At 41.9% G+C, this 15,971-nt stretch overlaps 1 protein-coding gene across 1 annotated transcript; it reads left to right on the top strand.

Moving 5' to 3' along the window:
- The first annotated feature begins 3,377 nt into the window (after positions 1 to 3,377).
- On the top strand, positions 3,378 to 5,390 carry C3H19orf53 (chromosome 3 C19orf53 homolog). Its single transcript, XM_063445975.1, has 3 exons — positions 3,378 to 3,533; positions 4,518 to 4,573; positions 5,042 to 5,390. The coding sequence occupies exons 1-3, from the start codon at positions 3,455 to 3,457 to the stop codon at positions 5,195 to 5,197; spliced, it is 291 nt and encodes a 96-aa protein (XP_063302045.1). The 5' UTR covers positions 3,378 to 3,454; the 3' UTR covers positions 5,198 to 5,390.
- Positions 5,391 to 15,971: the final 10,581 nt, after the last annotated feature.

Raw genomic sequence — 15,971 nt, 5'->3', positions numbered from 1 at the left:
CTGGCTTGAGATTTCATCCTATATAGATTTTTTTTTTTAATTGTTTAGTCTTGCTTTTTTTTTTTTTTTTTCCCTTTAATTAGAGGGTTACGAAGTTGTAGCAGAGCTCCCTGTACCCCGACTGGGTACCTCCGCCAAGGACCTCTTCCTAGCTGGAACAGGGGAAAACCTCAGTGCTTCTGCCCCAATCGCCGTGGCTTGACTGGAGTCCTCCTGGAGCCTCTCCATCCTGGAACAGGGTAGGGGACTAACTCTAATCCCTCCCTGGAACTGGACGACACACAGTCCTAGGAGCTCTAGTCCTTACAAGGACTTTCCCCGCCGGATCCTCCACAAGCCAGAACAATTTGCTGAGCAGTGATTCTAGCCCTTCCCTTCCCAGTAACTAGATGACACGTCGTTCTGGGAGTACAACTGGTTTAATGATGCAAACCAAGATGTCCGGGAACCGCACGGTCATCTCATCTTGAAAACAGTTCTCTAACATTCGCGGCTTAGTCCCGCTGAGGTGACCGGGAACTCACAGTCCTCATGGCGAATTTAGTTCCATAGCAGTCGCGGCTAAGTATCGCTGGGACTATTCGTGGATTTGGTTCATGCGAACGGCCGCCAGAGAGTCAGCGTTCGGTCCATTCGCATGAAGGGAAAGTGCCGAAGGGCACCCAGAGAAAGGTGTTAATGACGGCTGGGCAGAAAACGGTGTCCTAGACCTGGCCCATAGTCGGTGGGCAGGAGACCGGCTTCCACACTCTTCCAGGAGTCCGTGGCAAATGTACATGGGAAGTAGCGTTTGTCACAACAGTGACCATGACCACTTCTGCTTTTTGAAGTGGTAATGGTGGTAGGAGTCTGTGTGCAGGGTGTCTTTTTGAAACTTTGCATATACTGATATATTTGTGCCTGGGATAGTTACACCCACGTCACACTTGACTGATGGAACGCTCTTACTAACTGCCAAATATTAATTCTGTGCAAAAAATATGTCTGTCAGCACATACTGCGTGCTGGCAATGGACTTAATTAACTTCACCTTGTTGGCAGAGTCTGGAAGGGGAAGTGTGTCTCTTCCCTTCTTTCTTCACTGAAGCCATTTCAGCCTCCATGTACACTCCATTATTCATTTATTAATAAATGTATTTATTTTTCCTGCCTCCCTTCCTCTCTCCCCTCGTCGACTCAGGCGCATACACCATGAGACAATTAAATGGTCCAATCAAAGGACCTCTTAATGGCTGGTAGAGTATGTGTTATGTTGGTGATACAATTTTGGTTCTGGACTGTCCTCATGGTTGGGATCAGTATGATATGCAAAGAGTGTAGGTTTTCTTTGCAAAAGCCCAAGTGAGCAAAAATATTAAGATCTAAGCAAAAGAAAAGCTACAGAGTTACTATAAGCTCCTCTCCGTCCTCATACTCTCTGGTATTTGTTTTCCTGGCACTGCAGGTCCCTTCTCCCTCCCACCCCCCAATCCCTGGTTGCTGAGGGGGTGAAAACCCCTTAAGTGACTTACCAGAGGCAGCGACATGTCCCACGTCGCTGCTTCTTCCTCCGCCGCCGCTCCTCCTAATGATAGGGTAGGCCGGTGGGCGAGACTGAGACCACCCACCGGCCTGGGAGACCTAATATTGCCGCGCATGTGCATTAGAGCTCCCCAAAGGAAAGCATTGAAAATGGTTTCCTATGGGGAAATTAGCGACGCTGGAGGTCCTCACACAGCGTGAGGACGTCCAGCGACGCTCTAGCGCAGGTTTCCTGTGCTATGGACACGTAAGTGCCCTCTAGTAGACAAAAAAATAAATAATAAAAAAATAATAATAATATATTAAAAATAATATTAAAAAATAAATAAAATAAAAATAATAATAAAAATTAATATAACAAAAAAATTACAATTATTATAATTAAAAAATAATAATAAAAATGCCCACCCCCCACCAAGGCTCTGCATCACACACACACTGCACTCATATACACACTGCATTCACACACACACTGCATTCATACACACACACTGCATTCATTATATACACACACTGTAAATAAAAATTCAATTAATATAATTTTTTTTAGGATCTAATTTTATTTAGAAATTTACCAGTAGCTGCTGCATTACCCAAAATTAGGGGCCTCAGCTTATATTCGGGTCGGCTTATACTCGAGTATATACGATAGTTGAAATTCTATTTTAGTAGCTTGCACTGTTTCCATTTTTCACTATAATTGATACTGAGGTATGTAGGTTTCCCCTCCTTTTTAATTGATGGTGATTATCACTTTTTGTTGCACATATTTTGTATGTCAATTTATAATAAAGTTTATTACCTATAAGATTATTTGTTTTTTAATTTAGAGGTAATTCCGGTGGGGTACAGCGCCTCCCTTTTTCTAGGTAGCAGTCTAACCTCATTAGTTGTATACTTTGTCTATTTGATGGGACCTAAACAATACTGTCCAATTGGGCAATAGGACTTTAATTTATTGATTTTTTTTTTTTTTTTTTTAAACATTGCTACAAATGGAGGGTTTATGCATTATAATTACTAAATATTAATGAATAATTAAATTCCTGTCCTTATGTGTTTTCCACCCCACCTCCTATAGAATGTAAGCTCGATTGAGCAGGGTCCCCTTCAACCTATTGTTCCTGTAAGTTTATTTGTAATTGTCCTATTTATAGTTAAATCCCCTCTCATAATATTGTAAAGCGCTACGGAATCTGTTGGCACTATATAAATGGCAATAATAATAATAAAGTGACACTTTAACTCCAGAGTAGCCGAAGTGAAAGGATAGCGGAATTTTGTTTCCCCCTTAGTTCAGCTGTTTTTATCTTAAATTTGAAATTCCCACATTAGTAGATGAGTAGATGAGCCTGAGAGCATGGTTTGAGTAAAGGCCGCCATAAACCCAAATAACAGAGATTGCCCCATGTTTTACACCCCCTCCCGCCCTCAGGTTTGCTGAGATTTTGTGCACAGTATTTCTAACCCAGGTAGGATCCCCAGTGACTGCCTCTACCATTGCAATGGATGGCTGAGCCTAATAGCAGCTAGTACTAAAAACAGCAATATGCGACCTATAGCGTGTGAAGCGAGGCACCAGCTGCTAATGGGAAACCACTCCCAGCATACACAGCCAGCGTGCATGTACCGTGCCAAGCGCGGTCCTGGAACCAGAAAATGCCAATGGTTTCCTCTACCAACATGGCGGCACGAAGGCGCCGCTTCTTGTTACAAGGCGTCAGCGCTCACCCCGATACATGATCTGATTGGTCGGTGGGTCACCCAATCAGATCGTTCATCAGGGTGAGCGCGGATGCCTCGTTTCTTATCGGTTGGACGTCGGTGTTTACACGCACCCCAACCAATATGGCCGCCACTGCACTTCCGGGTTTGGAAGCGTGCGCAGTTCGGGCCAGTCTGACTGCAGCGAGGTACTCACCCGGAGGCAGCCATGGCACAGGGAGCGCGGAAACTGAAAGCCCAACCAAAGAAACCCACAGCCAAGAAACCTGCCGGCATCAGGAAGGGGGGTGAGTGATCTGAGGACAACGTGCAGCATCTATACTGAATAATATTAATATCAAATTATAATAATACTAAATAATATTAATATCCAATTATAATACTGAATAATATTAATATCCAATTATAATAATACTGAATAATATTAATATCCAATTATATCTATACTGAATAATATTAATATCAAATTATAATAATACTAAATAATATTAATATCAAATTATATCTATACTGAATAATATTATCAAATTATATCTATACTGAATAATATTATCAAATTATATCTATACTGAATAATATTATCAAATTATATCTATACTGAATAATATTAATATCCAATTATATCTATACTAAATAATAATATCCAATGATATCTATACTAAATAATATTAATATCCAATTATATCTATACTGAATATTAATATCAAATTATATTTATACTAAATATCATACATCTAAGTGTGTTATAATAATACATCTAACTGTGTTATAATAAATATCCTACATCTAACTGTGTTATAATAAACATTATCCATCTAACTGTTATAATAAATATCCTACATCCAACTGTGTTATAATAATACATCTAACTGTGTTATAACACAGTTAGATGGATAATATTTATTATAACACAGTTAGATGTATAATATAACAGATGGATAATATTTATTATATTATACATCTATCTGTGTTATAATAAATATTAGACATCTAACTGTTACTGTGTTAGAATGGGACGCTATAAGTGTTACCGGGTGTTAGAATGGGACGCTATACCTGTTACCGGGTGTTAGAATGGGACGCTATACCTGTTACCGGGTGTTAGAATGGGACGCTATACCTGTTACCGGGTGTTAGAATGTGAGATACCAGGACTGTATAAATTATACTAGAGATTCTCTTTGGATTAAACAATATTTAATTAAAACTTTTTTTCTTTTTGCTCATACCTTCTGTGTAAATTTGTGATCTCATGATAATTTCCCCAACAGGCAGAATAATCGCCCCCAAGAAGACCAGAGTGATTCAACAACAAAAACTAAAAGCTGTAAGTACCGAATGTGACCCAGCCTTCACGTTGCAGCCATGCATTCGGTCTATTTATCATAATAGCCAGTGTGTCAGTTGATCAGCTTTATCCCTCGGCATTTCCTAACTTCCCAGTGTGACTCCTCCACTGGCCCTACCTCTCCAGTCTGCTCCTCCTATCCTATCCTAACCTTTATGGTTCCTTTCACTTTCTATCTGACTTGCATGGCTTTCTCCATTCTTACCTTGCAGCTGTCCCACGTGGCTCCCTCTCCTCTCACTGTGTTAATCTCTAATTTGACTCTCTCCACTGTCACTTTCCACCTCCCACGTGGCTCTGTCCGCTCTGTGATGTAGAGCCCTAGTCACTGATGCAATGTGTGCATTGTGCAAAGAGAATGTTTTGTGTTATCCTGTGTCTTTAATGTAACTCCCCCTAATTCCCTTTGTCCCTGTGTCCCATCACACACTCCCATTCTCTTCTCAGAGTCTCGAAGTGCAGATTCGTAGCAAGATTGAGCATGAGGTCACCATGAAGGCCAGCGCAAACATGCCCAAGAAACTTGCCGTTCTCAAGGCCCCGGCACAGAGCGCAGGGAAAAGTTCAAATACAAAGAACAAAAAAGGACGTGGAAAGAAATAGCCAAGTGCAAGGAGCATGCTGGGGGTGGGCAGTGGAAATTAATTTATACATTTTAATTTTCATGTCAGATGTATTCACTGAGAATCCTTTTTCATAACAATTAGTGATCACGGATATGGACCGCATGAGAATTTAAAATAATGAACTTTAGATCAGAAATCCATATTTTAAATAAAGGTCAATAAGTAACACTGTGCATATTTTTTTTTTTATTTTTTTTTGTGTTTTAAAATGTTTTGTGCTGCAGGCCTCTTCACTTGACACATTTTCTCCAACATATAGTGTTAACTGGGGTGAAGGAACAATGAACTGATACTTCTCTGGTAGTGACTGCTCCTCTTGAAAACATAATGAATAGATACATACATTTATTCAATTTTTTTTTTTACATTGGGGTTTATCTAAAATGGCTTGAAAATGCTGGAGAGCTCTAGTCTGAAGCCTTTGCAAGTCCTCCCCTTCTAGCCCTGCCCAGACTGTCTGTCCAATCACAGACTTCTAAATGCAGCTCAATGAAAAGTCTTTGCAAGACAGTTGCTGCCCCTTGAGCTTAGCTCCACTGAGCTAACCAAACCAGGAAGTAACATGACCTGTTGTCTGACAGCCAGGAGGTGTAACAAGGTCAATTTCTAAAAGTGCCAATTTCTATTGAAATGTTCAGATTTTTTTGCAAAATTAAGAAATAGAACACACTCTTCACACACAAAGCATTTCGACAAGCTAAAGTGCTTTAGAGGTCTGAAGTGATTAGATTCATAACTGACACAGGGCCATTTTTCCAGATTTGCTACTTTGGCATTCAACATGCTTGTGGCGGAGCTCAAGACCTCCTACCTAGAACCTCTGCCGGGTTTGCTTCTTCACTGCCACAGGGGTCCCTGGAGAACTTCTGTCCATCGCCGAAGCTTGACTGGGTTTTTATTTTTGGAACTCTTCCAGGCAGGTTTTGTCCCTTTGCCTCTTCAGTTCCTCTCACAAGCAGATAACACTTATGCTTATAGTGATTCCAGCTTTTTTTATTTAGCTACTGCCTTTATAAACCCAGTTGTGGCTCTCAGGTCTAGTTCCTTTGCACTAGTCCCGGGCTCTTGGAACCATAAAGCCAGCCAACAGGTCCAAAGATTCTGTCACTGAGATCTCTGAACAAATCCACACAGGACACACAGTTCCAAAAGGAACTAACCTATACATTACTTTATATTGAACAAGGACTAGCCTTTGGAGACTATTGCTTAAACATGTGGTGACCTCTTTAAACAATATAATATCTATAACTGTGAATCCAGAAATATATAGATGGAACTTGTCATTTTTGCATTTCCCTAATTTGCATATTGTAATGATACAAATCCATGCATTTTCCCGTTTCCACCAAGAGAGGGCAATGGAGAGCTAGAAAGAATCCAGTTTTAAAACAAGGATATCAGAAACCCCAAACTAGGGAAGAAAGCAGTTGGAATTATTATTATTATTATTATTGCAATTTATATAGCGCCAACAGATTCCGTAGCGCTTTACAATATTATGAGAAGGGATTTAACTATAAATAGGACAATTACAAATAAACTTATAGGAACAATAGGTTGAAGAGGACCCTGCTCGATCGAGCTTACATGCCCATGCACACCCATTCCCCTCCTCCAAAAAAAACCCCAAAACATTTCAGGCCAGTGTCCTTAGTTGGTGGGGATGAGGCTGACCTTTTCCAGCTTTATGGATGCGCGAGCATTATGGGGGATGTAGTCCACAACATCTGGAGTGCCGAAGGTTGCCTATCCGTGATCTAGACTATCCCCCATTTCATAAATATACTGCAATGTCACACGGTTCACAAACTAAGCATGGGGCCTGCTGGAGCTGTTGGATTACTTTATTAGAACATGCAATAGCTCCACTGGAATACATCCTGCAGAATGTTCAATGCTCAGTCAGGGCTCAATTTTCATTAGCCGTTGGTGAGTAAAAATTCAGCCCTGGTGAGTACTGCTGCCATTAGCAGTTACACCGCTGAAGGCCTGGCGCCATGTGGGACATGTCCCCTTTACAAGTTTATGACCTGTACCTACCTTGTAGCAGCCTTGCCGGTGAGTAGAATTTCACCCCTCGTGAGTGTTCCATGGTCTCTCCAAGCTTGAAGTGGCAAGTAACTATCACAGCTTGGGTAGTAGTGTAGTACTTAAGATTTCAAGCAATGTCCCATGCCATATCCTGCAGAAAATAAATACTCAAATATTCCATATTGTGATTTATAAACCTTTACTAACTTACGCCCAACGCCTGTACAGTGAACTAACCAATCCTTGATGGTTTCCTGTGACAAAACACATCGGTGGAGAGGGACTACAAGGACTCCGAACAAGTGAACCTGCAGTAAAGGAAGTTTGGTGCGATGATATAAAAGCTACGAAGTATCCAGAGGAAAGCTCGATTGCTTGGTGGAGTAATAATGATCTATGTATACATTTTTATACGATTCTTGTAGAGAAAATAGAATGGAATGGGCATAGAAACCCTCTAACACACTGGCTTAGTTGCCAGTGTCTATACAGTCACTCCGTTCCTGTACTCCGCAGCCAGAGCTAGCAATGTTGGTTATGGAGTTGTGTGTGGAGAGCAGAATGCCTGGGTGCGAGAGAGGTCTTTTCTGCTGTCTTGTCTGTCAATTCTTCGGCATAGTCTATGGCAGAGAATTGAAAGATAGGTGGGAGACAGACCTACTTTAAATAGGGGTTTCTCCCTGTGACAGAAGCTCCCGTGCCACAGCCTTTTGCCTACCGACTATGGGCCTGGTCCCACGGGCCCATGAAAGGGGCTTGTGACTGTAGCGATCGATTTACAAACAGTGCATTGCGGCCTCTCCTGACTGAATAAAAATATATCTTTATATATATATGTTAGTACAACCAAATAAGTAGTTAAATATATATACTGTAGCTTTTAAATGTGTTTGAAAAAGTTACTTGTATTATATATTTAATCTATTATGGTCAGGAACACAAACATGTATTCCTGACCCTATAGTGCTAAACCCACCATTTAGGTGGCTTGCCCCCATTAGTCCCCCAATAAAAGTTTAAAACTCACCTTATTTCCAGCACTGCGTGGGTCTGCCGGCAGTAGCTCCGCCCCCTTTGTGACATCATCAAAATGGCCAATGTTTTAGCCAATCCAATGCTTTCTCAGAGGGAAAGCATTGGATTGGCTAAAATTGGCACGGGGCAGGGCCAAATGCCGTTTTGGCCAATCAAGACCTCCTCATAGAGATACATTGAATCAGTGCATCTCTATGAGGAAAATTCAGCGTCTCCATGCAGAGCGTGGAGACGCTGAACGGCAGTGCCACAAAATATGCAGCACTGTGCCAGGAAGCACCTCCAGTGGCCATCTAAGGAGTGGCCACTTAGAGATGTCCCTAGAGGCAATGTAAACGCTGCCTTCTCTTTTTTTTGTGTTTACAGTGTTTGCATGAAAATGCCTGAAGGGAGCTATTATACTCACCAGAACAATTACATTAAGCTGCAGTTGTTCTGGTGACTATAGTGTCCCTTTAATTGTAATTGCTTGTTCTCCAAAGTTCTGTATATTTGTATTTTAAATGCTTTCCACCACCTATTTAAGTACAAGTCGTCAAACACTAGTCCTTGTCCCAAAATAAAGAATTGTGTGTTAGTTCCATTGGGAACTGTGTGTCCTGTCTGGTTTGTTCCGTGATTGAAGTAGCAGAAATGTTGGTCCTGTTGCCTGACTGCACTGGTCCCGGATCTCAGGGACGAGTTTTTTAAATGCAGTAGTTAGAGGCAGCGCAGGCAGAGGTGTCGATACCTGCCTTGGAGAGGAACAGATGAGGCAGAGAGGACAATTCCTGCCTGGAAGGAGAGTTCTGCAGCCTAGTCCGGTGGAAGAGGGCCTCAGAGACCCAGTCAAGCTGTGTTGACTTGGTTTAACCCCTTAAGGACACATGACATGTGTGACATGTCATGATTCCCTTTTATTCCAGAAGTTTGGTCCTTAAGGGGTTAAAGCACTCCAGAATCCCGTGGTATCAGCAGAGGTATTTGGTCGGAGTAGAGGATCTCCGCTACGCTCCCAATATATATAAAGCTGCTAGCACAATGTATAGATAGAATGTTGTGCTCTTTGAAAAGAACATCTGCTCTTTGAGGCATGAGAACTACCAAGTGTTTAGTAAAGGACTAGAACTTTGATAAAAATCTGATGGAAGGAAGAAAGAAGGACATTCTGTAAGAGCAGTGCAGTTTCAGACAAGTCCTAGAAGTAAGAGACAAGTGGTGGAAGGATTGTCACGGGATTTCTTAGTCTATATTTCTTGGAATTCTCTATAAAGGTATTTCCTGTGTTACCGTGTAGTGGAAATTAAACATCTTCTCCCATGGAAATGGCCGATTAAGACCCTCTCATCAGATATGTATTGCTCTTGCTGCCTTATATCTATGGAGGAAAACCCAGAATCCATATCCCAGTATTGTCCCGTCTTTGTAGCCGTGGCCCTAGTGAATGATAATGTATTAGTGCAGAATGAAAGACAAGCCTTTTCTTGTATCTGTATCACACAATTCATCCCTTTTGGTTTCTTTATGTGATCCGCTCCCTCCAGGCTGAGACAAGTACAATAGTCTTTGTGTGGCTTCATCTGCCTTGATATATTGACAAAAGCCAGTTGCTACTGAGGATTCTGTCTCTCGGGTACAATCTGAATATCATGTGTAGACTATGAATAGGAGATATCACCTAATGTTATGCCCCACCTCTATATAACGGCTCTTGGCATGTCTCCAGGCTCAAAGCAAGCTTTAGTGGCTGAATTTAGTTGATGGATGTATTTCTGGAACCTTATCATTAGAAAGGGACATATATTTATTGCTGGAATAATTAGCTCAGCTGCCCTAATAGTGAGACCATATTAACCATGTCCTTTATTGAGAAGATCAGTATGTTAAGATCCATGCTGTATATCTAAGTGTGACGGTAGTCACTATCACTGGGAGCAGTGAAATTGTTCTTATATTTTAGTCACCCTGTGCCCATTATAGGTGCAGGGTGTGTATAATATAACTGGATGTGGTTGCATGTTTTGTGTTTTCTCCTATCCTGCTGTTGCTTGCCACCAACCTGGTGCATTTGGTCGTGGAGCCTTTACAGAACCCCTGTTGGTAGTAGGTAACAGCTATATGCACTACTTGAATAGCAAGGCTTGATAATTTGCACATGCAGGTAGATTTGCATATTGCTAATTCTGCAGGCAGGAGAGATATTATTTGTTAATTATTGTCTTCCCCCATCCCTTTATAAATATGTAATTATGCTATTATAAGTTCCTGTATGTTGTCTGATATGATTTGTTTTTTTTTTTTGTTATTTAGTTGTCACAGTAATCTAAATGTAATGAGTATATGGGATAGTCCAGAGTAAAAATTAAGTTTTGTAAGTTTATTTTTGAGCTGTGCGTCCTGAATGGATTTTTAGGGATCCCACTAACAGAGATACTCTGTTGAAGTACAGAATCCCTGCCAAGCTGAGCAATGCTGTGTTTGATTGGGCAAAGGTCCCAGTATTATCCTGTCCTATCTACTGTGATTTTAAAAGATGTTCTGTTACCCACTTGTAAATAATAGTGAAACCTCCAAACTCTAGCTCCAAGCAGTCTCCGATAAAATGGGAATTTGCCAGGCAGCGTTAGTGAGCGTTAATGCCAATTAAATGGATGTGAGCAGATGCACAGTATAAGGCACAGGTGTTCTAAAGGTAGAACATCTCAACCTCCAAGGGTCTAACAACTGGCAAAGCATCATGGATCTACAACATCTATGGACCAACCTTTTGTGCACACCTGATATAAGTCTATAATTAATTTACTTGCTTCCACTACGATTTTTGGGAATTTTCACTGGTATCAGCAATATGAGGAACACAGCTGTCAAATCCAGGTCACTGAAGAAATATATTTATATGTATTAGCTGATGTGTATTGTAGTCGTTGCTGCCACCCAGGACTGATGGGAGTGAGCGCAGGACTTTTCTTTTTGTATTTGTATTCACGTAAGAAATATGTTGGTGAATCCCCAGGTACAAAATAGCATTGTTTCCAACACTTCAAATGGACAGAGACAGAGAGGCACTTTAATTTTAGGGGTGGAGATGTTCTAGGAAATTTTAGGAGACTTATTAATAATTTATGCCACTAAAATGTAATTTAGAACAAAAATAATGTTTACACAGACTGATTTCTAAACACATTAAATGGACACTATAGTCACCAGAACAACTACAGCTTATTGAATTTGTTCTGATGAGTAGAATCATTGCCTTCAGGCTTTTTGCTGTAAACACAGTCTTTTCAGAGAAAATGCAGTGTTTACATTACAGCCTAGTGATAACTTCACTGGCCACTCCTCAGATGGCTGTTAGAGATCCTTCCTGGGTCATGGCTGCCTAAAATGCATCCAAACATTCAGTGTCTCCACCCTCTGCATGCAGACACTGAACTTTCCTCATAGAGATGCATTGATTAAATTCAACTCTATAAGGAGATGCTGATTGGCCAGGGCTGTGTTTGAATCATGCTGGCTCTGCCCCTGATCTGCTTCCTTGTCAGTCTCAGACAATCCAATGGGGAAGCATTGTGATTGGATCAGGCCACCACTTCTGCTGATGTCAGCAGACTGCTTGTTTTTCTGAGTCTAACAGCATGCAAAGTTACAGCTTCATGGTTGAATACAGTAAGATGTTGCTATATTTATGGAGGCATGAGGGGCCCAGGGGGACTAGATGGTGGTGTTAACACTATAGGGTCAGGAATACATGTTTGTGTTCCTGACCCTATAGTGATCATTTAATGTGAGTTTAAAGACACATTACTGGGAGTATTATTGCTGTGGAACTCTATTATACACACCAACAACATGAAGCTTCTAGAAAACAAAGGCTGATGAATTTTGGCCCAAAATAGAAGTGAAACCTGAAATGGTCTTCTGCTGCTGTAGCCCATCTGCTTCAAAGGTCGACATGTTATGTGCGCTCTCATGCATAGGACTATTGTAAAGACAAACTAAGTACAGGTAGTCCTCACTTTGCGACTTACCTGCATAACAACAGCTCAGACTTACAACCAGCACTCGGTACAGGGATAGTGCGTGAGATTCCTTACGTTAGAGAGCTTGTCTATGTTGGAGAATTTTCCCCGAACATATAATCGAGGGACTCCCTGCGCTAGTGATCCAGTCTATGTTCAGGGCAATTCCCCCGATCATATACCTGCTCTCTAGCGCAGCCTCACTTACCGACCAATTAAGTTTACGAACCCTGTCGGTAAGTGAGGATTATCTGTAGTGCAAATGTTCACTCCTGTAAATGATTCTAGCCTTTCCATTCTACACACTTCTCAATAACACATTTTTACACCCAAAAATCCCTCTCACTGGATTTTTTTTGCTTATCAAACCGTTCTCTGTAGACCAGTTTGGAAAAATACTAGCAAAGTTATTCGCTATATTGGGAAAATTCAATGATGTGTTCATTTTGACTAGTTTGGTCTCACATTTAAAATTAACTTTGAACTCCCGGCAATTCTCCCTTTTGTGAATTACCCGGTGCGAGATTTGAGGTCTCAGAGATATGCCAATAATTATACCATGTACAAAGTAGCACAAACTTGCATTTTCCCCAATCAAATGTTTGTTTGTACAACTAAACCACGTGACCACGTCTGCATGATTTAAAGGGGGCCCGGCAGCCACATGGTTTGCTATTTTGTTTTAACACAGCTTATACATTTCCTATTCTTGAACATTATTTTATCCATAAGACAGGTATAAAAGACAGCACAGGTATTTGAAAATAAACAATACAACATTGTATAAGAGGACATATATAGGTAATATGTACCCATTTAATGTACAAAAGAGGGAAAATGCACTTTGTTAGAGTAAAGAATGAAAGGTAAGGAGAAAAAAAGCAATCACTATAAGGTGGGTTTAATACCTTATAATAGTTATAAATGTTAGTTCTTTTCAACTGTATACACCTGGTGCAATGCTGTTTGAGTTTGTCAGTCCCTTATTACACGATGAATGAAGCTGCTGTGTGAACAATACAGAGGCGGATTAGCCAGGGATTCTGCAATTCACGGAAAGGTTTTAGGACATTATTAACAACTACCATAGGTCTGTTTAATGAAATACAATGCATACACTCTGGGAGCTTTCCATATAGTAGTAATTGATGTACTGTACAGTCTGAAACTAGTTTCCAATGAAGAAATCACCAGGGATGGAATATAAATAGTTATTTATTAAAACAGACAGTATGACCACTTAATCTCATCAAAGTGGTTATGGTGTCCAGAGTTCCATGGCTCCATCTGTTTTTTTCAGCATTGAACCTTTTTCACTTAGTATAACACTGAATTGGGGTCCTCAGCAGTGTGTGTGAGCCAGCCTCTCTGGGCTGCGTAGGGGCAATGCTTCCATATCGGCGCCAGTGACAAGCTTAGAGCATTAGCTGAGCACTTTCAGCCAATCACAGCAGCTAACTCCTGGTATGAATTGGTATGGCTAATTTATATCTTCAGCTAGGGACATGTATTTATTGTTAAACCATGAAAACTGTGCTAGGGGACTCCAGGCACCATAACCACTTCAAAGAGATGAGGTGGATTTAGTGCCTAGAGCAGGGGTTCCCAATTAGTTTTTTTCCCCGCTAACAAATTTATTTTTTTGTATGTGCCGGTGTCTGTCTGTGTGTCAAGGTGTGTGTATGTATGTATCTGACACACAGATACACACACTGGCACATAGTGGCACACTGACACACAGATATACACACCTTGACACACAGTATGTATCTGTGTGTGTGTGTGTGTGTGTGTGTGTCAAAGTGTGTTTATCTGTGTTTGTATGTGCTGGTGTGTGTCTATGTATCAAGGTGTGTGTATCTGTGTGTCAGTGTGTATGAATCTGACACAGAAACACACACACACTGGCACACCTTGACACACACTGACACAGACACACATACACCTTGACACACAGATGCACACAGTGACACATACACACATCTTGACTCACAAATACACACACACACTCAGATACACACAGTGACATATACACACACTTGCACCCACAGATACACACATTCAGATACACACATTGACACATACACACAGTGTCATATACACACACTGACACACTCAGATACACACACACACACATAGGCACATACAGACACACTGATATACACTGGCACATACACACACACACATACTGACATACACACACATATACACACTCAGATACACATACACAAACCTTGACACAGAGATACACACATTGACACACACTCAGACACAAATACACTCTCACTGATAAACACACATACTCTTTGACAAACATATACAAACACATATACACTCTCACTGACAAGCACACATACATGCTCACTGACAAACACATACACACACTCACTGACAAGCACACATACACTCTTACTGACAAACACACATACACACACTCTCAGTGACAAACACACACACAAACGCCTTAACAGACACACACACATTTTTTTTTAAATTTCACTCCACCCAGCCTCCCTACCTTTGGGAGTGCTGGCATGGAGTCTCTATTTCCCTGGGATCCAGTGGGGCTGCTGGGCTGAGCGGCTGGCGTGCAGTCCCTGGGGTCCAGTGGGGCTGCTGGGCTGAGTGGCTGGTGTGCAGTCCCTGTAGTCCAGTGGGGCTGCTGGGCTGAGCGGCTGGTGTGTAGTCCCTGGGGTCCAGTGGGGCTGCTGGGCTGAGCAACTGGCGTGCAGTCCCTGTGGTCCAGTGGGGCTGCTGGTCTGAGTGGCTGGTGTGCAGTCCCTGGGGTCCAGTGGGGCTGCAGGGCTGAGCGGCTGGCATGTACTCCCTGGGGTCCAGTGGGGCTGCTGGGATGAGCAACTGGCATGCGGGCGTACAGTGCAGGCGGCGAGGGAGCAGTGATCTTCCTGTTTAGCTCACTCGTATGCCTCTTAGTGATGCCGGATCCGGAGTGACGTCATATTCCGGCACCAGTATCACTGCTGTGCACGCGAGGGAGCTCAGCAGGGCATAATGCTCTCTCGCTGTCCGCGGCCATTTTGTTTCCCAAAATTTTGGCAGAACCCCATTTGTGTTCTCGCGAAACCCCAAATGGGAAATGCTGGCTTAGAGTGTCCTTTTTTTTTTTTTTTTTAATTTGTATTTTATTGAGTGTTTTGCAACATAGAATACAACTTATACAGGGTATGTCTTGGAGGCATGTATTAGTCCTTTGCCTCTTCTATAAGTCAGAGTTCTGTTGCTCATTCAAACGTGTCACACAGGTTGTCTTCAGTTGGGTTTTGTCATTGTCTGGTGTGTGTTCTCGTCTACTGTGAGTTGTTGTGTTTCGGCTGTGTTGTGTAGTCTTGTGTGGCTATGTGTATCTATGGTGTCGGGCTTCAAGGCTATGTGGTTTTGCGTCTCTTAGGTGTTTTGTGAAGTGTCTGAGGGGCAGAGTGTCATGGGTTACCTTCTAGTCCGTCCTTATGTGGGGCTGTCGCTCTCTCTCTATGTGAGTCTCGTGTGGTCTATGAGTCATGTAGCCTAGTATAGGGTTAGGCATGTGGCAGGACAGTCCTTGTTTTAGGGCCGCTCTGCCCTTAGGCTCTCCGGCGTCTTTGCTGGAACCTGGATCCCTCCGGGTCAGGCCGCAGTATTTCTTGGTTCTTTACCCGGTAGGTTCATAGACTTCCAAAACGCCGT

The sequence above is a fragment of the Pelobates fuscus genome, chromosome 3 (assembly GCF_036172605.1).
Source record: "Pelobates fuscus isolate aPelFus1 chromosome 3, aPelFus1.pri, whole genome shotgun sequence".
Taxonomy (NCBI): domain Eukaryota; kingdom Metazoa; phylum Chordata; class Amphibia; order Anura; family Pelobatidae; genus Pelobates; species Pelobates fuscus.
This window is presented reverse-complemented; position numbering and strand designations above follow the sequence as displayed.

Excerpts from the sequence above, each read along its gene's own strand:
- C3H19orf53 (XM_063445975.1), top strand. The coding sequence starts at position 3,455 with ATGGCACAGGGAGCGCGGAAACTGAAAGCCCAACCAAAGAAACCCACA. Across the intron at positions 3,534-4,517 it reads TGCCGGCATCAGGAAGGGGG|GCAGAATAATCGCCCCCAAG; the intron begins GTGAGTGATCTG and ends TTTCCCCAACAG. Across the intron at positions 4,574-5,041 it reads AACAACAAAAACTAAAAGCT|AGTCTCGAAGTGCAGATTCG; the intron begins GTAAGTACCGAA and ends TTCTCTTCTCAG.